Source organism: Drosophila santomea, unplaced genomic scaffold (assembly GCF_016746245.2).
Source record: "Drosophila santomea strain STO CAGO 1482 unplaced genomic scaffold, Prin_Dsan_1.1 Segkk89_quiver_pilon_scaf, whole genome shotgun sequence".
NCBI lineage: Eukaryota > Metazoa > Arthropoda > Insecta > Diptera > Drosophilidae > Drosophila > Drosophila santomea.
Genome location: NW_025319024.1, coordinates 63,826 through 91,693, shown reverse-complemented (window position 1 = coordinate 91,693; position 27,868 = coordinate 63,826). Strand labels below are relative to the sequence as shown.

The window sequence follows — 27,868 nt, the reverse complement described above, 5'->3', positions numbered from 1 at the left end:
AATATTTCATTAAACAGTTTTGTTATTCTGTGTTTTGTTGTGGGGGAGCTTTTTTTTATCATTTAATATGAGATTCTATTGAGTCCTGGAGCTGATCCTTTTAATGTTTGTAGCGCTGAGATGAGTTCGAGATATGTTATGTTTTTTTCAATGGTTTGGGATATTGGAGAGGGGGTATAGTTGTGTAGGTTGTTTCTGTATTTATTGTTTCGGAACTCCTCTGAAAAGTTCCAGTCGCCGGAGAGTTCAGAAAAGTGTTGTGCGAATATGTTAGCAATTTCGTTGCTAGCTAGTGTCGTTTCGTTGTTTTCTGGGCTGGATATGGCATGAATTTGTTTTATTGGGTTAAGTCCGCAGAAACGTCTTATATTGGTCCATATTTTGTATGAGGAGGTAGTGGGCTGGATGGTTGAGGTGAAAGAGCTGGAAGCTTCTTTTTTTCTTTTTTTTAATTCGTACTTAAATTTTGCGTTTTTGCGTTTTTGCGTCTATAGTCAATAATGTTTTCTAGGGTAATTGTACGGTTTAATTTATTCCAAGCAAGTTGTTTTTACTTCCGTAGTTGGTCGAGGTGCTTGTTCCACCATGGGACCCTGTTTTGATGAGCGTTTGGTGAGGTTTGTGGGATTGAGAGGTTTGCGCTATATAAAATAATTCTATTGATTTGGGCGGCTTCTTTGTTTACGTTTTGGGAGGTAGGGTATTTCTCGTTTATTTGTTGTGTATGTGCGCTGTACTGGTCCCAGTTGGCTTCTTTCAGTTTAAAAAAGGGTCTGTTGAATTTTTGTGTATTAGTCGTTGGGAATGGGGTCGTGATTATAGGAAAATGGTTGCTGTCATGAAGATCGTTTAGTATTTTCCTATTTGCGTGAGGGGCTAGGATTGGAGAGCAGAGTGTGAGGTCGATATGTGAGTAAGTATTGTGTGTTGAACAGTGTGTGGGAGATTTGTCGTTTAGTAGAATAAGGTGTGTATTGTCGATGAATCTTTGGGTTGTTTTCCCTCGTGTATTTGTTGTTGGGGAGCGCCAAGAGGGTTGCCATCCATTGAAATCTCCCGTAATTAGAGATTGTGTTTGCTGAATGTTAAATGTGTTTTGGAGTGTCTGGTCAGAAATGTTTTTGGTCGGGGAGATGTATGTGGAAAATATGTTTAATTTTATTTTAGATTGTATGTTTATGGCTATTGCTTCTAGATCGTTTGTGATATTGAGGTTAGTGTATTGGATTGACTTATGAACTAGTAGTGCCACGCCCCAAATCTATTGGTGGCTATATTGGTTAATAGCTTATAGTTTATTGGAGTTGGGATGATATTAATGTATTGTATGTGGGTTTCTTGGAGGCAAATTATGTGTGGGGAGTATTTCTTAATGAGAATAAGGAGTTGGCTGTAGTTGTTTACATATCCTTTTAAGTTCCATTAAATTACAGTAAGAGACATTTGGGAGGAAATAAAAGCTTATAACTTAGTTTAAGGGTGGTCTTGACGGTTCAATCAACTGACGGGTGGTCAGTATCCATGTTTTCTAGTTTTTCGTATCAGTGATAATTGTTGTTTTGGCTGGTCCAGTTGTTGTTTTCGATGAAGTGGTATGTGATGTTGATGTGGGTGTGGTGTACGAATTTTGATTTTGCGATTGGGTTGTGTGTGTATTTGCGTCGATATTAGGTACTTGAGTGTTTATTTTCATCTGTGTTGTGCCGTTTGTAAGTGTTTTGGCATAGGAGTCTCGCAATTGGAAGCCGTGTCGTTCAAAATAAATACGTTGAGCAGTTTTATGGTCTACTTTTTGTGTGGCTTTAATGGCTGTTAATTCCTGGTTTTTTATAAAAGTGGGGCATTTGTGGTCAAGTGGGCTTTTCTGATGATTGATTTCTGGGTTGTTTCTGCAGCTTAAGCAGTTTTTTTCGTTTGTGCATGTTTCTCCGTCGAGAATGAGCAATTGGTGCAGGTTTCTAGGCTTTTGCATATTGGTGCTGGGTGGCCGAAGCGAAGGCATTTTTTGCATCGAAGTGGAATATAGTCTCGTACTCGGACTGTTTCGTAGCCGGTTCGTAATATTTCAAGGAGCTTGTGTGATTTAAATGTTATAATGATCAAGCCGGTTTCAATTAAGGTAGTGTTGTTGCTATCAGAGTTAGAGTTGGGGTTTTGTCGTTTCATTATTTTTTTTACTTCAGTTACTTTTTGTGGTTTTAACTCTTGTAGAATTTTGTCTTTGTCGATATATCTAAGGTTGTTGCAATAAATAACTCCCTTAGAGAAGTTTAACGTTTTATGTTCAGTTGCTGTTACTTCTACATCTGCGATTGTTGTTAGTTTAAGGAGTTTTCTGGCTTGTAGTTCATTTTTAGTTTTTATTAATAGGCTGCCGTCTCTTGTTCGTTTGCATCCCTCAACTTCTCCTCCACAGGCAAAGTCCACAGATTTTTTAATGATGAATGGTGATATTCTTTCAAACGAGTTGTTATCTTTCCTTTTAATAACAATAAATTTTGGGTTGCCTAATTGGGATTGGTAAGATTTTGAGGTGAATTTATGAATGTTTGGTGGGTCTGTCATTATTGTTAGTTAAGGGCTTCAGCCCGAGTTATAGTTCTTGGTGTTTTTGTTGTTGTGTTTTTTTTTGTTTTTCTTTGTGATTGATATTTGTTTGTGCAAAACTTTTCTGATAAGAGTTTTGGGCTTGCGCGAGGGAGGCTGAAGTGGTACTCTTAATATTCAAATAAATTTCAATTTTACCCCAATGTAGGCAACTTTTTTAATTTTTTAAAAATTGCCTTTGATTTTTGAGATCTCGACGTTCATACGGACAGACAGACGGACAGACGGATGCCACGCCCACTCTAACGCCCACAAACCGCCCAAAACTGCCACCCCCACACTTTTGAAAAATGTTTATATATTTTTTCATTTTTGTATTAGTCTTGTAAATTTCTATAGATTTGCCAAAAAATTGTTTGCCACGCCCACTCTAACGCCCACAAACCGCCAAAAACTGTCAGTGTTGAAGACTCTCCTTCGGACTTCCACTATCTGAGTAACGGGTATCAGATAGTCGGGGAACTCGACTATAGCGTTCTCTCTTGTTTACATATGTGGAGGTGTTGGCATTTTGATAGGGATAGCGATGCCCCTAAGTAGGAGCCCCAATTCCCAATATCATTTAATAGGTTGTCTAGGCTGATGTTTGTATTTTTATTGAAATTTATTATAAGGAAGAAGTCGTCGGCGTATGCGTTAAATTTTATAGTGGGCTTGATGTATGCGGACCGACACGGACAATTATTTTCCTGTTAATCATAAAGTTTTTTATGTAGTTTATAATTTTTGGGCCTGTTTTCCATTCCTGCAGCTGGTGGATTATGGAGTGCACACCTACTCGATCGAAGGCTCTTGAAAAGTCAAGAGTGACGAGGGAGGTGTGCATTTTTGACTTCGTTATGAGATAGTCTACATAGAGTAGACAGTCCGAAGTCGATTTGCCCTTTTTAAATCCAAATTGGTTTTCGTTAAGTAGGTTGTTATGTGTCACCAACCACCAGAGTCTTTTAGCTATAATTTTATCTAGAGCTTTTGCTATACAACAGTTGAGAGAAATGGGTCGTTAAGACGTAGTTTTAGTTTTGTCGGTGTTAGGTTTGAGGATTGGGATTGTTTTGTAGGCTTGTGGTATGTGGATATTAAATATTTCATTAAACAGTTTTGTTATTCTGTGTTTTGTTGTGGGGGAGCTTTTTTTTATCATTTAATATGAGATTCTATTGAGTCCTGGAGCTGATCCTTTTAATGTTTGTAGCGCTGAGATGAGTTCGAGATATGTTATGTTTTTTTCAATGGTTTGGGATATTGGAGAGGGGGTATAGTTGTGTAGGTTGTTTCTGTATTTATTGTTTCGGAACTCCTCTGAAAAGTTCCAGTCGCCGGAGAGTTCAGAAAAGTGTTGTGCGAATATGTTAGCAATTTCGTTGCTAGCTAGTGTCGTTTCGTTGTTTTCTGGGCTGGATATGGCATGAATTTGTTTTATTGGGTTAAGTCCGCAGAAACGTCTTATATTGGTCCATATTTTGTATGAGGAGGTAGTGGGCTGGATGGTTGAGGTGAAAGAGCTGGAAGCTTCTTTTTTCTTTTTTTTAATTCGTACTTAAATTTTGCGTTTTTGCGTTTTGCGTCTATAGTCAATAATGTTTTCTAGGGTAATTGTACGGTTTAATTTATTCCAAGCAAGTTGTTTTTACTTCCGTAGTTGGTCGAGGTGCTTGTTCCACCATGGGACCCTGTTTTGATGAGCGTTTGGTGAGGTTTGTGGGATTGAGAGGTTTGCGCTATATAAAATAATTCTATTGATTTGGGCGGCTTCTTTGTTTACGTTTTGGGAGGTAGGGTATTTCTCGTTTATTTGTTGTGTATGTGCGCTGTACTGGTCCCAGTTGGCTTCTTTCAGTTTAAAAAAGGGTCTGTTGAATTTTTGTGTATTAGTCGTTGGGAATGGGGTCGTGATTATAGGAAAATGGTTGCTGTCATGAAGATCGTTTAGTATTTTCCTATTTGCGTGAGGGGCTAGGATTGGAGAGCAGAGTGTGAGGTCGATATGTGAGTAAGTATTGTGTGTTGAACAGTGTGTGGGAGATTTGTCGTTTAGTAGAATAAGGTGTGTATTGTCGATGAATCTTTGGGTTGTTTTCCCTCGTGTATTTGTTGTTGGGGAGCGCCAAGAGGGGTGCCATCCATTGAAATCTCCCGTAATTAGAGATTGTGTTTGCTGAATGTTAAATGTGTTTTGGAGTGTCTGGTCAGAAATGTTTTTGGTCGGGGAGATGTATGTGGAAAATATGTTTAATTATACCCGTTACTCGTAGAGTAAAAGGGTATACTAGATTCGTTGAAAAGTATGTAACAGGCAGAAGGAAGCGTTTCCGACCATATAAAGTATATATATTCTTGATCAGGATCAATAACCGAGTCGATTTGCCCATGTCCGTCTGTCCGTCCGTCTGTCCGTCTGTCCGTCTGTCCGTCTGTCCGTCTGTCCGTCTGTCTGTCCGTATGAACGTCGAGATCTCAGGAACTACAAAAGCTAGAAAGTTGAGATTAGGCATACAGACTCCAGGGACATAGACGCAGCGCAAGTTTGTCGAATCATGCTGCCACGCCCACTCTAACGCCCACAAACCGCACAAAACTGCCACGCCCACACTTTTGAAAAATGTTTAAATATTTTTTCATTTCTGTATTGGTCTTGTAAATTTCTATCGATTTGTTAAAAAACTTTTTGCCACGCCCACCCTAACGCCCACAAACCGCCCAAAGCTGCCACGCCCACAGTTTTGAAAAATGTTTTGATATTTTTTCATTTTTGTATCAGTTTTGTAAATTTCTATCGACTTGCCAGAAAACTTTTTGCCACGCCCACTCTAACGCCCACAAACCGCCAAAAACTGTCAGTGTTGAAGACTCTTCTTCGCACTTTCACTAGCTGAGTAACGGGTATCAGATAGTCGGGGAACTCGACTATAGCGTTCTTTCTTGTTTTATTTTAGATTGTATGTTTATGGCTATTGCTTCTAGATCGTTTGTGATATTGAGGTTAGTGTATTGGATTGACTTATGAACTAGTAGTGCCACGCCCCAAATCTATTGGTGGCTATATTGGTTAATAGCTTATAGTTTATTGGAGTTGGGATGATATTAATGTATTGTATGTGGGTTTCTTGGAGGCAAATTATGTGTGGGGAGTATTTCTTAATGAGAATAAGGAGTTGGCTGTAGTTGTTTACATATCCTTTTAAGTTCCATTAAATTACAGTAAGAGACATTTGGGAGGAAATAAAAGCTTATAACTTAGTTTAAGGGTGGTGTTGACGGTTTAGTCAACTGACGGGTGGTCAGTATCCATGTTTTCTAGTTTTTCGTATCAGTGATAATTGTTGTTTTGGCTGGTCCAGTTGTTGTTTTCGATGAAGTGGTATGTGATGTTGATGTGGGTGTGGTGTACGAATTTTGATTTTGCGATTGGGTTGTGTGTGTATTTGCGTCGATATTAGGTACTTGAGTGTTTATTTTCATCTGTGTTGTGCCGTTTGTAAGTGTTTTGGCATAGGAGTCTCGCAATTGGAAGCCGTGTCGTTCAAAATAAATACGTTGAGCAGTTTTATGGTCTACTTTTTGTGTGGCTTTAATGGCTGTTAATTCCTGGTTTTTTATAAAAGTGGGGCATTTGCGGTCAAGTGGGCTTTTCTGATGATTGATTTCTGGGTTGTTTCTGCAGCTTAAGCAGTTTTTTTCGTTTGTGCATGTTTCTCCGTCGAGAATGAGCAATTGGTGCAGGTTTCTAGGCTTTTGCATATTGGTGCCGGGTGGCCGAAGCGAAGGCATTTTTTGCATCGAAGTGGAAGTGGAATATAGTCTCGTACTCGGACTGTTTCGTAGCCGGTTCGTAATATTTCAAGGAGCTTGTGTGATTTAAATGTTATAATGATCAAGCCGGTTTCAATTAAGGTAGTGTTGTTGCTATCAGAGTTAGAGTTGGGGTTTTGTCGTTTCATTATTTTTTTTACTTCAGTTACTTTTTGTGGTTTTAACTCTTGTAGAATTTTGTCTGTCGATTTTGTTGCAATAAATAACTCCCTTAGAGAAGTTTAACGTTTTATGTTCAGTTGCTGTTACTTCTACATCTGCGATTGTTGTTAGTTTAAGGAGTTTTCTGGCTTGTAGTTCATTTTTAGTTTTTATTAATAGGCTGCCGTCTCTTGTTCGTTTGCATCCCTCAACTTCTCCTCCACAGGCAAAGTCCACAGATTTTTTAATGATGAATGGTGATATTCTTTCAAACGAGTTGTTATCTTTCCTTTTAATAACAATAAATTTTGGGTTGCCTAATTGGGATTGGTAAGATTTTGAGGTGAATTTATGAATGTTTGGTGGGTCTGTCATTATTGTTAGTTAAGGGCTTCAGCCCGAGTTATAGTTCTTGGTGTTTTTGTTGTTGTGTTTTTTTTTGTTTTTCTTTGTGATTGATATTTGTTTGTGCAAAACTTTTCTGATAAGAGTTTTGGGCTTGCGCGAGGGAGGCTGAAGTGGTACTCTTAATATTCAAATAAATTTCAATTTTACCCCAATGTAGGCAACTTTTTTAATTTTTTAAAAATTGCCTTTGATTTTTGAAAAGTGCACCTCAACTTTAGTGGGAATCACTCCTAAATGCAAATAAAATCGCCATATATTTCAGAAAATTGTGTGCTAGTTCAAAGTCCACCAACCCTTAAACAAGAAAAAAGGACCCTAAAATTAAGAAAGACTCGCCCTATATTTTGGACAAATCACCATAAAATTAAGAAGATTATTCTTAACTCAAGAAATGTAATTTTAAGGTTTACTTTTTCCATAGTTGGTAATGGCTCCTTTTTGGAGCGTTTTTCTGATTGGACATGCGTAAAGTGTGATTCTATGGGCGATTTTGGGTAAGCATTTCTATAATCAAGTTCACTTTTTTTACTCTGCGAGTGACGGGTATAATAAATAACGTTACTACTTACACATGCGCTGAATCATATCTGGATTACGACACAAAAATTCGTGTGTTTTTTTTTGGGTCTAACTCGTCGATAATATAGAACTATAATATAGTCGATAAAATGGAATATCGAAAATCTCTGACACCATTTTAAGGAAATCCTGTCAAGTGGACGCAAAATAAAATGAATCCCAGGGGTTCTGAGCTCATCGTATTCCAGTTATGGACAGATAAAGGAATGATTAATGATTTCGGTTTTCTCTGTCAGACACACGCATTTAAAGGAAAGTGAAATCAAAGTGTTTGGCTACAATAATATATCCATCTACTCAGATCAATCGATCGAGTCTTTGTCAAGTTGGTACTCATTGTCGGCTACGTAAATCGATTTATAGTACTAACACAAGGTCCATCTCGCGACCAGACCTTCCTTTGCTTATGGGAATCTGTGTATCGTGAGCGCCCATATTCTGTGGCTCCCAATTATTTAAATTTTTTACGTAACACAGTATTATTTTAGGAATTTATAGTTTTTTACTGTACATTTATTTACTTTGACTAGTTCTCAGAACATCTTAAGCTAAAAGCACATGAAGAAATAACTAAAATAACGTCGGGCGAATAAAATAGTGGTAAAAGAGACTAATACAATATTAATTAATGTTGAAAAGAAAGATTTAATAAAGGGTAAGACAGGTTACATAAGCTTACCAATTAAAGATTTTTCTATTTAAAATGCAATATAACGCTATAAGACCAACACTTCCGAAATTTCTAAATAAATTTTCAAAATTATAATTATAAGAATCAGTCGTGATTAAGTTCTATTGCAAGCAAATTAAGTTTATTTCGTGCATAAAATTGGTATATGTATATATAGTATATTAATTGCTTTCTATTACATCAACTGACTTGTACAATAGTTCACGATGAATTCTTGCTTTTAATGTCGACCTCGCTGTTAAATCGTTTCAAAAGAATGCTCGTGTGCAGAGTGTTGTGAATGCATAATCTTCTGTGAGATGCACGGACTCAAACTATCAGAGCACTCACATTGGAAAACCTAAGACCGAGGATGTAGTTTTTCGTAAGCCTGGCTCCGACTTAAAATAGGATAAAATGTATTTCTTTTCGAGTTTCAGAGGAATCAACCACCAGAGGTATATAAATGAATGTCAGATCTATTCATTTTCATATGTATTAACATAAAGGCAATACTGCATCTCGGGGGCTGTCAACCTGAATTTATGTATATAAAGGGTCTTTGTTTTGGAGGTATAGAACTTTAAATTGCAATAAAATTACGATGAACATAAATTTGATTTATCTGAAAGATATTCTTGTGCGGTTATGGCTATAAGTATATAGTTAAGCGTTAGTGGCTTATAGGCATAGGCGGTCAATAAACGTGTCTTTCAGTATATCGATTGTGGCACGAGCTGTGTGACATGTTGTGCCGTCTTGTTGGAACCACATCTCGTGGACATACCATTGACTGTAACGTTCTGGCCATCATCGTTTTTGAAGAAGAATGGAACAATTATTTTACCAGCCTATAAAGCGCACCAAGCAGTATGTTTTTCTGGATGTAACGGTGTTTGAAGAAATTTGTTTGTTAACGTAGCCATTTAACCAGAAGTGCGCTTCACCGCTAAACAAAATTCGCTTATAAAAATCTGGAACGACTGCAATCGCATTGTGTGCCCATTCGAGGAATATACGCCTTGCTTGTTCGTTTGTCTTCAATTCTTGCACGAGTTGGATTTCGTAAGCACGTAAACCAAGATCTTTCCGCAATATCTTAAACAAACTGGATGGACAAAGATCGAAATTCAGTGCTCGAAGGCGGATGGACTCATTCGGGTCATCGTCAATGCCACCCTCTACAGCAGCAATAGCTTCTTCTGTACGCACAGTACGGCCTCTCTGGGGATATGAGTTATCAATAAGAGAAAACGTGGTGCGTGGTGCGAAATCGGTCCATTGTTTTTATACCCGTTACTCGTAGAGTAAAAGGGTATACTAGATTGGTTTGTAAAGTATGTAACAGGCAGAAGGAAGCGTTTCCGTCCATAGCCGAATCGATCTGGCCATGTCCGTCTGCCCATCCATCTGTCCGCCTGTTTGTCCGTATGAACGTCGAGGTCTCAGTAACTATAAAGCTAGATAGTTGAGACTAAGCATGCAGACTACAGAGACAGACGCACATAGACTCTTTTGAAAAATGTTTTGATATTTTTTAATGTTTTTATTAGTCTATTATAAAATTTGTTTCTGTTTTTTAAAGTTTTAATGTAAAGGTCTTTAGCCAAAAAAATTAAATATATACATTTTAAAATAAAGACACAGCACATTTTTTTCGGAGGAATGCATATATTTTTTGGTTTATTGTATACACACTTTATAAACGTACATAATAAGAATAAAATTCGCAATCATAAACCTTTTTCTTTGGCTGTAGAAAACAAAAGGCCAAGCAATTCCAAAGCTTAAATATAACATTAGTTTCAATGCGACTGTGTAAATAAATCTCATGAATTTCAGCACTCAGCATACGATACTACTCGTATTATACGACCGCTGTCGTTTTAACAGCTTCTAAGCTAAGAATATGAGAAAGATAGTTTAAAATATTTAAGAAAGTGTACATTCGTGCTTTTTAGGAGTGACGATTCCATGCCCTTAAAAACTAAGATAAAGAATCGTGCATTATTTAAAATAGAACACTTCAATTCAATAAAAGAAATTGTGTTTCCATTAAAATAATCATAGAATAGATGATCAGGCAGGAATTAAATAATTAATATTGATGTGAACTTTTTAAGAACATTAATAAATAACATCAATTAAACAATTTCTTATTAGTTTCAGCACATATCATGCGATCCATTTCCTAAAACGACTAAAAATGTAAAACAAAAACAGTTCCAAACGTCTTAAAGTGAAATACAGTTTGAGTAGCACCTTAAAACCATCATAGGTCCAACTTCCTAATTTTAAGATGCAGGTTTGTACGTCATACGGAAAATATTCAACATCGATTGAACAAGAGGATTTATAGACGGCAGGAGGTTGCCATATGACCAATCCATTATTATAGACTATTGCTTTTGTCATAAGTGTCACTTCATAATGACCATCAGCACTGAAAAATATACATTTTAACACAACTCCTATTACCATATTAGACAAGCCAATAAATTTTTGCGCACAGTATTTAAAGGATATAGGTACAGTATATTATAAGTTTTTATAAGTATATGACAATAATATTGTTTTAATAATAACTTATTTAAAAGCTTATAACATACATATAAACTTATTTGGAAAATATTTAACTATTTCAAATATTTTTTTAATTGTTTTAAATTTCAAGTAACTATAACAGATATGAGTGCGTACTTACATTGCACATCATATGAAAATGTTAAGTATCTCTCACTTACAAAAGGTTCAAAACCTCTCCTCTGGATTGATAAACACTGTGAAACAAATTTTGTCGGATAGGTAAATAAATTCAAAAATTAATGTTATTTTAATAAAAGCATTATGCCAAGAAAGTTATTTTTAAGGGTTGTTAAACGTTACTCGTTATCGTCCTCGGTAAAAGGGATAAACTAAGTTATTTAATAAAATGTTTGTTCCTTTTAATGCCTCTACTTTATAGGGGCAGCGATCACAAACGCGATTGCTTTAGTTTACCCTCTTCAAATCATAAATAAGATTAGTAAAACTTTACAAGTTATCTCAAACTCCCATCCTTTCGCATCATAATTTCACAAGTTTATTAGTTTTGTTCAAAATGATGTATAAAAAAATAAATAGAAGAGTTTCATATGTCTATCCGCAAGAACGTCAAGATCTCGGGAACTATACGAGCTTCAAAGTTGAAATGAAGCATACGGATTCTAGTTGTATTCTTTCTGCAAGATTTTTCCATTGAATGCCACGCACTCTCTAAAACCACAAACCGCTCAAAACTGTCACGGCCAAACTTTAAATCGATATGTTACACTAACACTCTCAAATTACAAAAACCTGTAGTGGAGGTGGAGACATTTTCTAGGCAATAATTATTTTAGTTGTCTACTTTCATATCTTCATATGATTTTCACACTCTCTTTAGTTGAGTAACATAAATCAATCAATTCTAACTCTTTTAACACATAATTAGATCTTACTAATATTTTTATAATTCCTCGTATCTGTACTCTTTTGCTATATCGCTGTAGCCCTGTTTTGCAAGTAGTTGAATTAGGCGATTTTGATTTCTCATAGATTTTGTTTGAGGGGCGAGCAGGATTCGTCGGATAACTTTTTGTATTTGATACCATACCTAGATAGCGTAGAGCGTTAACAAATGGTGTACCGTCTACGTTTGCGTTTCTGGCTGAACTTTTTAAAGGGTTATGGAGGGTATTGTAAATTGGACTGTGTTGTTGTGTTAGATGATGTTGGTTTTGTTAAAAATCAGTATGTGGCGTTTAGGACTTTTCTCAGCTCAGGGTACAATGGAACTTTATGTGACATTGATATTTGGTATGTAGAAGATGGACTGAACCGAGTTTTGCTTGAAATGATTTATAACTTATTTTACCAAAAAGATTATCTGGCTTTGAATTGCAAAATATCGTTATTAAGAATTTGTGTTTATTGCAGCTGCATTAGAGCTATTCTTTTTGTGTTGTAGGCTTTTGTTAAGTCCGCAGTTCATCCTCATTTTGAATGTGAAGTTTGCTTTTTTTTTGGTTTCTCTTGGTTAGTGTAAGTGAGTAGTGAAGTTTTGTCCAGGCTTTTCTATGTCGTGTTTGCTTAGAAGTAAGAAATTATTATTATGAGAATGGTTTTTGTAAAGACATTAAAATAACAAGATGCGTAACGCCATACGATTTATATTGCACCTTTTTCGATTTTTTTGTGCTGGCTCTAGAGCTGGCTCCTGGCGCTCTCGAAATTTTGTTCAATAGCCATAGCCATAGAGCGGAAAGCTCCATCGCCAGCAGCTCTCTTCTACGCCCATAGCGACAGCTGACCACTAATACAGTGCCACGTATGCTCATGCATTGTAAAAATGACAAAATATGCCCTTAATTTTAGAAGTTTTTACACTTCAAGTCTATATTATTTTTGATAAAATGCCACCACGTAAAAATTTAATTTAATTTAATACAACATAAAAATAATAATAGCCCTATCTATGTACATAATAATACATGTTAAATTTCAAAAATGACTTTATATTAGAATAATTGTCATTAGAGTATTCAGCTTTCGACGTGTGAAAAATATAAGACAATGATTCTTAAGTGCTTATGTCCGCACTCCGTTTGCAATAAAAGTTACCATATTTTTATTTATTTTATAAATATTGTAATTCTTTGTTTTAAATTACGGTAGTTATAATAATTTACTTTGTATATGCTTTAATTATTTACTATAGTTACGTAGTCAAATTACTAGTATGAAAATTTCCCATTTTCAGTATTTAAAATTAAATAAGATTCAGTTATATTATTTTGTTATATTTTATTTCGAGGTTTTTAAAAAGCGCGCAATTTTGGGTGGGAAAAAAGCGCGCCAACTCCTCGTTACTCGTAGAGTAAAAGGGTATACTAGATTCGTTGAAAAGTATGTAAAAGGCAGAAGGAAGCGTTTCGACCATATCGGAGTCGATCTGGACATGTCCGTCTGTTTGTTTGTCCGTATGAACGTCGAGATCTCAGGAACTATAAAAGCTAGAAAGTTGAGATTAAGTATGCAGACTACATTTACATGGACGCAGCGCAAGTTTGTTGACCTATGCTGCCACGCCTACTCTAAAGCCCACACACCACCCAAAACTGCCACGCCCACACTTTTGAACATTTTTTTGATAATTTTTAATTGGTTTATTAGTCTTCTAAAAGCTGCAGCGCCCACATTTTTCAAACATGTTTTGATTTTTGTTAGTCTTGTAAATAACTCTCGATTAGACAAAAAAAACTTTTTGCCACGGCCTCTCTAACGCCCACAAACTGCCACTGCTGAAGCCTCTCCTTCGCACTTTCACTAGCTGAGTAACGGGTATCAGATAGTCGGGGAACTCGACTATAACGTTCTCTTGTCTTACTTTTTAATATCTCTTAATCCGTTTGCTTAACGCCTACAATACGCAGGAGCTCCTAGTTTTCTTAGAATGAACATATTTCATTGAAGTATGTAGTTTTGTTGCATTAATAAAATACGGAAATATAAGCGCGAACAGTAATTGCGATAAGTAGTGATAATATATGACCCCTTTACAATTGTAACGGCCTCCCCGTGGTGTTCCTTGGATACTGATCATTACATATTATTAGTTATTAATTATAAACATAAATATAATGATGTAAGCGGTAGCTAATTTAAGCGGCGATTTTAACAAATGAATATTTAAAAAAAAAATGTCCTTTCGGCATCAATTTTTAAATAATATTATAATAGATCATATCGAAGTTGACCAAATATATTAATCTAATTCGTTTCTGAGATCAAAATTCATTTCGGCCCGAAAATCGTCTTCTAGCACAAGCACGCACACATACACACTATCTTCTTTATTTTTATACGCGTTACTCGTAGAGTAAAAGGGTATACTAGATTCATTGAAAAGTATGTAACAGGCAGAAGAAAGCGTTTACGACCCTATTAAGTTTAAGTCTGTCAGCCCGCCTGACCGACTAAATGAACATCCAGATCTCAAAAACTATAAAAGCTAGTAAATCGGGATTAAACAAGATGCAGATTCCAAAACCATAGATGCGCGCCAGTTTTTATCGCAAAAAAAATGTTGAACTGTCTCGTTCACACTCCCACTAGCTGAGAAATGAGTATCTAATAGGTGAGAAACTCGACTGTAGCATTCTGTGACGAATTACAATGGCAAGATGTTGAGATTGGGGAAAAACCTTCGTATCGAGAAAACGATTTTAAAAACGAAATAGGGCTTTATATTTTCTTAGGAGGACAGAATTAAAATCGACAATAATAATAAATAATAGATATTAATAATAATAATTATTAATCGGCCGAGGCCGATGCCGTTGCCGCCTGTGCAGCTGCCAACCTTTGGCGGAGGTTACGCAAACTGGGCGGATTTTTACTCCGTGTTCACGAGCATAATCGACAGCCATCCGGACCTCTCCAACATTGAGAAATTTCAACATCTGCGGTCATGTTTGAGGGATTCTGCGCTGGAAACTATCCGATCATTGGAGATCTCAAACAGCAATTACGAAGCGGCTTTAGAGTGGCTTCAAAAAAGGTTTGATAATCGGCGTCTCGTTTTTCAGGCGCACATCACAAAGATTCTGGGTTTAAAGGTATTACGGAATGGTTCAGTGGCATCGCTTCGGGAATTGTCGGACAAGTTTAACGCTCACATTCGTGCGTTGAAGGGTTTGGGCACCACTGAGCAAATCGCTGGCTGCATCATAGTGCAAGTGCTGCTGCAAAAGCTGGATGTGGCGAGCCAAGCTAAGTGGGAGGAGTGCTTGGAGGATCCGGTCCTTGTCAACCTTATTCCGTCGTGGGAATCGATGGCTGCATTCCTGCAGCAGCGATGTAGGACTTTGGAGGCCGTGGATTGCGCCATGGCAACCTATGCGCCAGGCGTTCAGGTGGGCAGAAATCGTTCGACGCTAGTTGCTACCACCCAAAATTTCTTTTGGTTGCAGGTTTTGTCATAGTGCAGAGCATGCCATATATTATTGCCCGCAATTTAGAGACTTAGCGCCAGTAGATCGTCTGCGCGAGGCAAAGAGGATAGCACTTTGCCTAAATTACCTAAAGGCTGGTCATCACCTGTGGAATCAGGCATCATACGCTGCTTCATCTAGATGGTCCGCCTTCCTCGCAGCCACATGTTCCGGTGTCTTCAAGCTCCCACACTGAGCCTTCTGCCCCGCTTTCGACTTCTTCTACTCTAATTGCACAGGATCTCGGTAGTGACCTTGTGCTGCTAGCCACTGCAACCGTTCCAGTGCAGTGTGATATCTTTTTAGTTGTAATAGAATTGGTTGACAGAGCTCAGAGCATCTGCTCTGTTTGAATCGGTTTATTCGAATGAATTCATATTGCTGTTCTTGGGTACAGCTACCCGTACATGGTGTGCTAAAGACTATGTGTTTGTTATATTATATACATATACATGTGTATGCAGAGGACATACATAGCTTGACCACTTGAGCTGCAAAGTGCATGCTCAGCATTCTCACGCTCCGCGATCGGCTTATGTATAAGCGTTAGATCGTATTTCAAGAGCTGGAGTGTTTATGTAAGTGTTGGTGGTCTTTTGATATTATTTGTGTTTATTATAATTTATGTGACAAAGTGTCACAATGTATATACTTTACTTACATATTAACTCTACTCTACATATTGAGGGTAGATACACTACAGCAGAATCGGTCGGGACTGTTCGTTCCCTGCAGGGCCTTGTTAGATTCTGGCTCTTAACTGCACTTGGTCACCTCTCGGTTTGCAAATCAACTGCAACTTAAGAGGTCGAGGTCGTCTGGCTCCGTCACTGGAATCGTGGATTCCAATTTCGCTACTGATAGATTCTCGGTAGGAATTGCGATGCGGTCTGTCACTTCGAATTACTCAACGAGCATAACAGCAGTTATCGCTCCCAATATCACGGATCGTCAGCCAAGCTTTAATGTGGACATTGGGGACTGGAAGATTCCAGAAAACCTGCAGCTCGCCGACCCGGAATTTCATAAAGCTCAGCGTGTTGACCTGTTAATAGGAGCTAGCCAGTTTTATGAGCTGCTGTGCGTAGGTCAGATAAAGTTGTTGCCAGGACTGCCACTGCATCAAAAAAGTCGTCTGGGCTGGGTTGTGTCTGGAGGCTGCGCGCGCCCATGCGGTAGCGCCTTAATAGCTTCACGCGTTCCTTCTGCAGCCAGCAAAGAAAACAGCATTGATGTTGAACTTAATTCACTTTTGCAGCGCTTTTGGGAGGTAGAAAATTGTCCCGGCCCAATAGTTCAAGCCACTAAGGAGGAGCTAGATTGTGAGGCCCACTTTGTTGAAAATTACACCCGACTGCCAGCTGGCGATTACTCGGTACGGTTGCCGCTAAAACTCCATTTGGACTCTTTAGGAGATTCCTATCCTCAGGCTTTGCGGAGATTCTTGTCGCTGGAAAGGAAGCTTACAAAGCACCCAGGCTTGAGGGTTAAATATGCGGCGTTCATGAAGGAATATCGTGATCTGGGACATATGTCGCCTGTGACTGCCTCCGATGTCAGCTCGTGCCGATATTTTTTACCACATCACTGCGTCATGAAGGAGGATAGCACTACCACAAAGCTTCGCGTTGTCTTTGACGGATCAGCTGCCACTTCAACCGGTTGCTCGCTTAACGATGTGTTAATGGCCGGCCCGGTCATCCAGCCCAAGCTATTGCACATCCTAATTCGATTTCGCTCACACCCAGTTGCCGTTACAGGAGACATATATAAAATGTACCGATGTTAAAGGGTCTCGCAGGAAGATAGCTAATTGCAGTGCATTGTATGGAGGGACTCCCCGCTCGATGACCTTCAAGTATACAAACTCGTCACAGTTACTTACGGCACCAAACCGACCTCCTTCTTGTCCGTAAGGGCTATGCACCAGTTATCAATCGATGAGCAGGCAGCGTTTCGCATTGGTTTAGAAATCCTTCGGCGCGATTTTTACGTGGATGATCTTATCTCCGGCTCAGGCACGGTAAAGGATGCTATCAGCATAATGCAGCAGACGTCTGGCATTCTTGCGAAGGGCAAGCTCAAGCTAAGGAAATGGTGCTCTAACATTCCGCTTGTGCTGGAGGGTGTGCCCGCCGAGGACAAGGAGTCATTCATGAAGTTTGAAGATGGTAGCGATTTCACCAAAACTTTAGGTCTCGCTTGGGATCCCTCCTCCGACCATCTATTGTTTTCGTTCTCTGCCTTTCAGTCGCCATTGAGACCCTGCGATTGCTAAGTTGTACGATCCTCTCGGCCTGGTCGGTCCGGTAATCACAAGGTGTAAAATCTTTTTGCAGCAGCTCTGCAGGAAAAGCTGTCCTGGGATGAAAGCAACTCATAACACGAAATGGCTTGATATATGTCGCAGTTTTGAAACAATAAGTCATGTTAGTTTCCCTTGGTTCGTGTTTAGCGCAGAGTCTGGTCTTGAGGTGCATGGTGGTGCGGATCTTCTGGCTAAAATCATGAGGGAAATATTTGGCTTGAAAGTATTTAAAGGACGCTACTATTGTTGGTGCGACTCGACGGTGGCACTTTCCTGGATCCGAGATGAGCCCGCCAGGTTCATCATATTTGTGGCAAATAGGGTTGCTGCCATTCAGGAGCTGACAGATGTCACGGCTTGGCGTTATGTTCCAACAACTTTAAATCCGGCTGACATCTTATCCAGAGGATCCCTGCCGTCTGAGCTTAGCGAATCGTCACTCTGGGCGCATGGACCCGCCTATCTTACGGAGCCTGAAAGAGATTGCCCAACAGCTGTTTGTCCTGACAAACCGGTGCTTAAGCTTCGTCGAAGTGTGTTTATCGTAAAGTCGCCGTACGTGGATATAATTGCTAGCTCCAAATTTGCAAATTCTTACCCCTCACTGCAATGAGTGTTTGCATACAATTACAAATTTTGTAATGGAATTCGTCATCCTGGGCGAGTTTCCTCGTCTAGTCCCATATCCTCGCTCTCGCCGTTCCTGGATCAATTTGGACTTCTTAGAGTAGGCGGTCGCCTCCGGAATTCGTCATTGGACTTTGATGGCCGCCACCCGAAAATCCTTCCAAGGTCCCATCCGGTGACTCTGGCAATTATTTCGCATTACCATGAAAGCAATCTTAATGCCGCACCTCGAGCTCTTCTGGGTGCAATTCGATCCCAATATTGGCCTATTGGGGGGAGGAAGACGGTTACCAAGGCCGTGAACAGATGCATCAGATGTTTTCGGATTAAGCCGCGGCTGATAGAGCACATAATGGCGGACCTTCCCAAGGAGCGCTTGGAAGGATCTCACGCTTTTGAGGTTGCTGGTATAGACTTCTGTGGACCCTTCTTTCACAAGTCGGATACTCGCAACAAGCCCGCGGTTAAATGCTACGTCTGCGTATCTATATGCTTTGCAACCAAGGCAGTGCAGCTGGAGCTGATCAAGGATCTCTCGACAGTTGCGTTTCTGTGCGGACTCAAAACCCGGCGGAAGCCGAAGCAAATTTGGTCGGACAACGCCACCAATTTTGTCGGCGCCAAGAATTAATTTCTGGAACTTCGAAGGTTATTTCTCAGCAGCGAGCATCAAGGCTCCGTTCAGATTTTTTGCCTTTCGGAGACGATTGACTGGCGGTTCATCCCTCCACGGTCGCCCCATTTCGGTGGACTTTGGGAAGCAGCGGTGAAAACGGCCAAACATCATTTCTACCGCGCTGTGGGTACGGCGGTACTGACCTTCGACGAGCTGAGGACGCTGTTGTGCCACATCTCGGCAGTTATTAACTCCAGACCTTTAGTTCCCATTTCAGAGAACCCTGCCGATCTGGACGTCCTCACTCCGGCGCATTTTTTCAATGGTGGTCCGCCTTCGTCGTTTGACGAGCCAGATATAACGGGCCTAAACGGGCGCACCCCAAAGCCTGGCGTAGCCGTGGACAACGTCTTTCTTGTTAAGGATGAGAATCTACCCCCAATGAGATGGCCTTTGGCGAGAGTCATGCAGTTGATTCCTGGCAGAGACGGCGTCGCTCGAGTTTAAGGACTCGCTTGAGGACCGCGTCTGGAGTAGCGGCCGTAAACAATTCGCAAAATAAACAGAATCGGAAAATAAACAAACTTTCTTCGATTTATTATTATTAGCAACAGCTAAAAGCTCAATAGCTAAACAACTACTTTATTATTATTTACTTTATTAAACATTAAAAAAGGCTAAACCAAAAAATTTAAAAAATAATATTTTCGCAAGTGTCCTACTCCGTTGAAATCGCGATCAAACTAAATTCACTGGATTTCCTTCCCTTCCTTGCCAACTTCGTTGGAAATACAATGTAGCCGTCCATTCGCGACTCTACCCTTGCACTTTCCGTTTTACCCAAGACATCGGGATGCTTATTGAGAAATATTTTTTACTGCTTGCGCTGGCTAGAACCTTCTGGATATTCTTTCCACCTTTTCTAAAAATTCGGACTCAGAGCCTCACCAAAAAATGTATTTTCTTTTTCTTGCACTCCGGACCTTAAATACGAGTTTCTAATTATTTCCTTACTTTTTGCGAAACTTTGGTTCTTCACCCACAACTGCGACGGATGGTGGCCAAGCTAGCACGACTGCCACGACACTGGCGATAACTTCGGATTTATCTTTCCATCTTGATTCTGGCCCGGAAAGATGTTTGACACTTCATTCTAATACTTCTTGCCCCCAAAATTCGCGATCTAAGATTATAAGCTCGCTGATTCTTTTCATTCTGTTTCTTTTATATTTGGAGGGTCCTATTCGGAACGAACTCTAGCGAGTCTTCTTTGGAATACATGGCAGTCCGATCTTCTAAAACGCCTAAAGCTCTAAGCAGCTGGCAGTTTGCCCCATATCCAATGAACTGCTCTCCAACGACATTGTAATAAAGAGTTGTTCCTAGGCTGGAGTGCACAGCTGTTTCAGGGCACAGCAAATACTGCTTAATTATTAATCCCAGTTCTTTTGATCGGGCTTAACAAAGGTTCGTATAGCCGAAATTACAGAACGGTTATCACGCTCCGAGGACATAAGCCTTGACATCGCTTACAGGTCCAGCAGTAATACCTTCTCACTCGTTTTAGCGTTGTGTGAATACCTCCTTGAGAAGTCATAGGATGGTCATGAACATTCCTTAAAACTTCAGAGATCAGACTTTTTGGAATCCAAAGTTTTGAAACAAACTGATCCTGAGACATGGTGTCATGGTCTGGCGACCCAAAATCTTTCGTTAGACCATGACTAGCATCTATTGTAGCCAAGTTCTCTTCCTTAATTCGGGACAATGCATCCGGCACTACAATTACCTCTCCTCTCCGATGCTTTATTTTAATTTTGAATCCCTGAAGTTTCCAAGCCCAACGTGCGAAGCGCGATTACACTCGGTTTGCGTCATCAGCCATTTTAGAGATACGTGATCAATAATAGCTGTGAATACATGACTCTAAATCGGTTAATGCAAACAATCGCCGCTAAACATTCTTGTTCGGAAACCGAATAATTGCGTTGTTCCTTATTTAACTTTTTTGAAACGAACGCAATTGGATATTTGTCGCCCTCTTCTCTTTTTTGAACACCTGTTTCCCCAACACCTGTCTTGCTGGCGTCACACTACACAAAAAATGGTAGGCCAAAGTTACGGCTTCGGAGAACTAGACCTGATCATAACGGATGCTTTAAATCCCCAAAAGCTAGTTTTCTGTCATTGCGAACTTCTGTTTGGGCTTTAGTAAGTCAGTCAAGGGTGAAGCGATCGATGCGAAATCCTTGATGAATTTCCTATACCACACTACCATACCTTAAAATCTTCGAAGACTTTTTTAGCGAACAGGGTAGCGGACACTCGGGCTTAGTGGGAATTTTGTCGGGGTCGGTTTTAATCTAATTTGACAGACCTCACACAAAACTTACTTTTTTCACTTTGCTGTTTTTAAATTACCATATCCCTAAGACGAGTCATAGTTTGAGAAGCATTCGTAAGCCCAAAAGGCATTACCTTGTATTGATAAAGAGGCTTCCCCGGGTATAGTAAACGCAGTTTTATCACGGGAACAGGGATCAAGTGGAACTTGAAGCGGATAAGCTGGTAACGGATTTACTCTTTTGTTATTTAAATAAAAGCGAACATTCTTAGGCTTCTGTTCCAAAACTACGGGCGACTAAGCGCTATCCGACTCCTCGATTACACCGTGCTTTAGCATTCGATCCACTTCGACGTATAATAGTTTTCTAATGAAAATGACGTTGTCTTACTGGCTTTGCGTCGCTTACATCTATATAATAAGATAGAATGTCGGTTTTCTATAGGCCTAAAACTACAAATGAGGGAAAATTCCTTATGACTTCCACTAAGCTTTTGCGTTGCTGAACAGAATGATCGTGCGACTCAGGCGCGACCTCCGAAATTTGCATTTCAGAAGGTAAAATGTTAAACTTTGACATGAAATCGATATCTAGATATAAATCTTGGCTCAGGAAAAAGGTCTAATAGTCTCTAGAGTTTCTAGAAGAAGAATTTTGAGACTTTAATATTTCTGATGCGACGTAAGTCAGGACACGTAATTGGTAAAAGGTAAGAGTCATCTATCTGGCTGCATCAGAAATGCGAGGGCGTGGAACACACAACGGCTACCGCGGCTGTGTATTTCAGTTCAGTTTTTATAACCGCTACTCGTAGAGTAAAAGGGAGTTCTCAGGAACTACAAAAGCTAGAAAGCTGATACTAAGCATACAGACTCCAGAGACAAAGACGCAGCGCAAGTTTGTTGATCTATCGATCTGCCAAGAAACTTTTTCCACGCCCACACTAACGCCCACAAGCCACCAAAAACAGTCAGTGCTGAAGACTCTCCTTCGCACTTCCACTAGATGAGTAACAGGTATCAGATAGTCGGGAAGTTCGACTATAGCGTTCTCTCTTGTATTTTACACTTGCAACAGGAGGGTTCATAGGTATTCGGCTTGCCGCAACCGTAAAAAAAAATCCTACGCTTTCCTTCGCAATCTTGATAGCGATGGTCTTTTTTGTGGCAATTCCAACAAAGCTGTGGTTTTCGGTAAACCCGAGTTTTCATCTGTTGAGTTTGTGGCCGACTTTATATGGCCTATTAACTAAATCACTGGCCGGAGTGAAATTGAAGAGACTCTCCAATTGCCACTTAGCGTTTTATTTGCTTGTAGCTCCTGATCTCAAATAATTGCTCAAATTATTCAGGATAACATAGCAGATTTAGTAAGGAGCTAAATCTGCTATGTTATCCTGAATAATTTGAGTCATCTGCTGGGTTAATTCAGTTAACTTTTCATCCCATGGATCGCTCGCGTTACTTACATTTAAGCCGTCCCCTTTTATTTCTTTTCTATTTTAAAATAATAGCAACTAGCAAAAATGGTTTTCATTATCAACAACAATTGTATATCAACAATCGTAAAATCGTATACATGTTTGGCCATTTCCGCACTACTATCTGATGCTGTGTGTGTGGGAAATAAAATAAAAAAAATATTAGACTGCCTCCATAGCTGTGCTGAAGGCCATATGATTTAATTAAAACCGTCTATGCCCCGCTGTATTACATATAAGAAGAACCCCCTCAGTAAAGTTAATTGTCGTAATCACAACAGTTCGGTTAAGCTAAGTTCATATTACCGAATTGACTTTCTTTATCATCCGGGGTCGGTCAGTCTTCGAGTTTGACTAACGCGATTTAGTTTCCTAGTGTAGCCCAATTACCCGTGGTCAAGCCTTGTAATTCGTTGTCCTGCATGCGTTTAATTAACACTCAATATAGATCCTTGAAACTAAGTATTTAGGATAGATGTGCCTTTCCTAAAACTTCCCGTCAGTCGTGGCCAGAAGATCGCCTTTTAACCGGTCCAGACAACTGTAACTCCTATTCGCCATCCCAAGAACAGAGATAGAAATGAATTTTCTTGCTTATTTTGTTGAACATGGACGCAACCGTGGCTAAACGACAAAGAAGCTATAATTCCAATAGCCAACTTCCGTGCAAAACCAAAAAAATAATTTAAAACAAAAGATTTTTCTTTGTGTTCCTGATTTTGCCCACACGCTGGGGCCACAATAAATAATATTTATTTATTTATTATATATTTACAGGAGTCCTGTAGCGAATTACCCAAGCCAGATGTTGAGATTGGGAATAGGCGCACGCATTTTTCTTCTGACCGACTTCGCTCGTCGACAATTGGGTTGATGATCTTGACTTTCCGAAATCGGAGCCAATACTAATAATTATAAAAAATTTTCAATTTTCGTGCTGCGCCAAGCAAAATTAACATTGAACAGATTAAGGTACTTATAACAAATATCTAGGAAAAATATCTAAACTTTTTAACATGATAAAAAAATATAAAAGACAAAGACAAATGACAAAATATTTATGATAAAAATAAATGAAACTTTCTTGTGGGCGATTGTAAGACGAGACAAACTTAAATGCAAACTTTCAGGGCAAAACCAGGTGGCAGAAGGGAGCAAGTAAATCAAATCTTTAAAATAATAAAAAAAAACGCTTTAGAACAGATCTGTCAACATTCCGTTTGCCATAGCTCTATGAAATTTGAAGGTCATACAGTAATCGGTCTTCTCTTGTGCCGGCATTTCAAGCACCGCAAAGGCGCACGGTGGGCAAGACCTTCGAATCGAGAATATACGATATATAAAACAAAATAGAGTTTTGTATTGTCTTAGGGGGACACCATTGAAATGATAATAAATAATCAGTATTAATAAATTTCACTCACCCAAAAATTCTGATCCACCGCCGAAAGCGGTGTAAGGTTGGTATTTTACAATCAAAACACATAAAAAACCCCAATCATATTCACCCATGACCACTAACTATATCACTTAATGCAAATTGCTAATTAGGTAAAATCAATATCACTAGAGGAAAACACTTGCCTCATCTTTACCACTTTTAACTTTCACTTTTAACTCCATTACTATCTTCGCGCGCGCTGATCACTTAACTTTACTAATTTATTATTATTTAATTTATTAAACGTTAAAAAAAGGCTTATCCAAAAAAAAATTTTTTTTAATTATATTTTCGCAAGCGTTTAACTCCGTCGAAATCGCGATCCAACTAAATTTCCTGTGCGGATGCAAGCGTTCAACTCCGTCGAAATCGCGATCCAACTAAATTTCCTGTGCCTTTACTTTTTCGCAAAACTCTTGTTCTACACACACAAGTGCGTTGGATGGCTACCAAGATGGAAAAACAAGCTACCAATGACACACGACACTAGCGGTAACTTCGGATTGATTGATCTCTCCATATCGATTCGGGTCCGAAACGCAGTTTGACACTCTGTTCTAATAATTTTTTCCCCCAAATTCGCTCCTATTCAACCCATTTAAACCCCAGCTATAGATTGCGCTAAATTTCAGCTAGCGATCCCTTGTACTCGATTTGATCAACAGATGGAGCTCCACTAAAATGTGTGTGGCGACACTGATATATTGGTAGAGTCACCTACAATAATAGTAGATTTAAGCGATACGGTAACTCTATATAATTAAGCGGCATTCTCTCGATACGACTTGATTCGCGCGCATTGTGTGTGCCTTATTAATAATAAAGCATTGTAATCAAAGACATACGCAAACGAATTAAATGGCGAAACCAACATCGCCACAGTGATGACCCCGACTATCGCAAATTGTGCGAAAATCTGAAAACAATTTTTCGCCTAAAATTTGACGACGAAAGCGATCAAGAGAATCTGTCCACGCCGGACCCGAACACAGACTTCTCCGCTCAAATTCGGGAACTACAACAACAGCTCGAGGCACTTCGGACAAACGTTCCTGCGAACAGAGATGACTCGCCGCGCACGCACACACGTGTTACATTTGCCAAAGTTCACACACAGCAACCCGCACCTGTGGTTTGCTCAAGTGGAGCGATCATTCCGTTTGCACCACATTGTCGACGACACTGACATGTTTGACTTGGTGACACTGCATTTGGAAGAAGATGTGGTTTTGGCTGTGGAGGATTCGGTCACTCTTCCACCGGCAGATAACAAGTACGCAGCAATCAAAAGTCGCTTGCTGCAGAAGTTCGCTAAATCGCCCGAATCAAAGCTGCGACGACTACTGCAAGGAGGAGGTGCCACCGGATTAAAGCCTTCGGAAATCTTGGCAAATATGCGACGCTTGGCCCCGGATCCAGGTAGCGAAAGCATCATTCACACCCTATTCCTCGCTGAGATGTCAGCCTCCATTCGCCCGCTGCTCACCTTATGGCATGAGTTGGACTTGGACAAGCTTGAAGAGAATGCAGACAAAATGCTCGAAGCCGTTAGAACAAAAGGAAAATAAATGCCGACCACCCTGCGCATGCTCCACGTCGTTAAACTAGAGGAGCTGCCGCCTGAAGCGCTGGTCAGCGGCAGCCAGGACAGCAGCAGCGATCCATCAGTTCAGTCAGCTGTTCCACGGGAGCAGCGTTTGCACGTCACCGATAGCACCTCCAACATCAGATACCTTTTGGATTCTGAATCTCTGGTTTCAGTTGTACCTCGCACGCTGGTTAAACAGAAAACCACTCAAGCCGATCTGACGCTATACGCAGCAAACCAGACCACCATTCACACCTATGGTAGATATAAACCTAATCTAGACTTGGATCTCAGACGCAATTTCACCTGGCCATTCATCATTGCGAACGTACACACACCTATAATTCGAGCAGACTTTTTAGCCGAATTCCACATTTTTATTGATCTGAAAAACAGGTGCCTTATTAACTCGGTCACAGGACTGTCAACAACCGCGTGCCTAGCACAGGCGAATCAAACATCCGTTTCCACTGTGCAGGGAATTTCTAAATTTCGAGAGCTTCTGCAAGAGTTTATGGAAGTCACTAAACCGTCATCAAAGCATACAAAACAACATGATGTACAACACCATATCGAAACATATGGGACCACCGTTTCTGACCGACCAAGACGCTTATCTGGAGATAAACTAGCAACTGCGAAAAAGGAAATCAACTTTCTGACTGAGCAAGGCATATGTCGTCCATCCAAAAGTCCTTGGTCCAGCCCACTCCACATGGTCACCAAAAAAGACGGTGGCTGGAGGTAAATGCTTTTCGGGTTAAAGAATGCGACTCAGACGTTCCAGTGTTTATGGACAATATACTTATCACTTTGAAATCGATCGCCGAACACGAAGAACATTTTCGAGCTAAGCATCAATCTGAGCAAATGTCAATAAGCGCAAACGCAAGTTAATTTTCTCAGCTACACGATTAACGAACACCACCCTCCAGTCGCATCGATGCCATCCTCAATTATGCTCGTCCTGAAAATATCAGCCAACTAGGCCGATTCTTGGGCGTTATAAACTACTATCGCAGATGCCTACACCGATCTTCGCATACTCAGGCACCGCTGTCCGAGCTCCTAAGACATGAAAAGAAGAATGACCAGAGAGATCGAGAGTTGAAAGCAGAGCATAGCAGACGCAGCGCTTTTATCATTTCCTGCTCAGAAATCTACAAGTGGTTTGTGACGCATCGGACCTCGCAATCGGATCAGTTCTGGAACAACGCACTAGTCATGACTGGCAACGTCTAGGATTTTTCTCCAAGAAACTCAGCAACACAGGGAGAAATTACTCCACGTAGGACCAAGAGCTACTCGCCATATACGAGTCAATCAAATATTTCGATGCACGCATTTTTGTGATAAAGACAGATCACAAGCCTGAAAAAGCATTACCTCGACAGCTGCGGCATTTAAATTATATTTCGCAATTCTCGACAACCATCCAAAAGGAACAGAAAATATAGTCGCAGACGCTTTTTCGAGGCTTTGCACTATCACGATGCCCACAGCGATCACCGCGGCTCAGCTCGAGGAGGATCAAGCCTCGGATTATGACTTGACACGCATCTTGCAAGGAACTACTTCCTTACAGCTCAAGAAAGTTTGTTTCGGTGGAGAAAGTTCGATATACTGTGACGTATCCAACCCAAATTTTCGTCGTTTTTACCGGAATCACTTCACAAACAGGCTTTCTCATATATTCACAATCTATCTCATCCCAGTGGGCAAGCAACTCAAATTAAACAGAAGTTTGTTTGGCTTTCGAAGAACAAGAATGTCCTTAAATGGTGTAGATTTCTTCTCCCATGACAGCGCTCCAATATTCACAAGCACAATCACCTCCAGCCGGAGAAGATCGCTGTGCCAAATTGAAGATTCGACCACGACCACCTGGATATAGTTGTCATGCTTTCACAAAATAAATACCGCTATTGTCTCACCATGATTGGCCGTTTCTCGCGATGGCCAGAAGCAGTACCACTCACTCATATCACGGCCGATACGATAGCCATGGCGTTCTGAACACACTGGATATCACGTTTTGGATCACCCAAAACAATCACTACTGATCAAGGCACGCAGTTTGAATCTGCAGTTTTCAAACAACTAGCCAACCTGATCGGAAGCAAGCATATTCACACTACGGCCTACCATCCGCAATCAAACGGACTTATAGAGAGGTGGCACAGATCCTTCAAAACGTCCTTGATGTGCAGCAGTGGCACGCCGTGGCCTCAA

General features: G+C 40.0%; 1 protein-coding gene across 3 annotated transcripts in view; it reads right to left on the bottom strand.

The window, feature by feature from the left end:
• Positions 1-9,952: 9,952 nt before the first annotated feature.
• Positions 9,953-27,868, bottom strand: part of LOC120457905 (acetylcholine receptor subunit alpha-like) — a 73,696-nt gene continuing 55,780 nt past the window's right edge. The window contains exons 4-5 of one of the 3 annotated variants that reach the window (XM_039645414.1): positions 10,481-10,661; positions 9,953-10,119 (exon numbers count right to left, since the gene is read on the bottom strand). In XM_039645414.1, coding sequence (XP_039501348.1) covers positions 10,105-10,119; positions 10,481-10,661 — 196 coding nt within the window. In that variant the 3' untranslated portion in view covers positions 9,953-10,104. Of the gene's footprint in view, positions 10,120-10,480; positions 10,662-11,342; positions 12,328-27,868 lie in introns of those variants that run through there. The other 2 variants (XM_039645415.1, XM_039645413.2) reach the window with 2 other exon arrangements.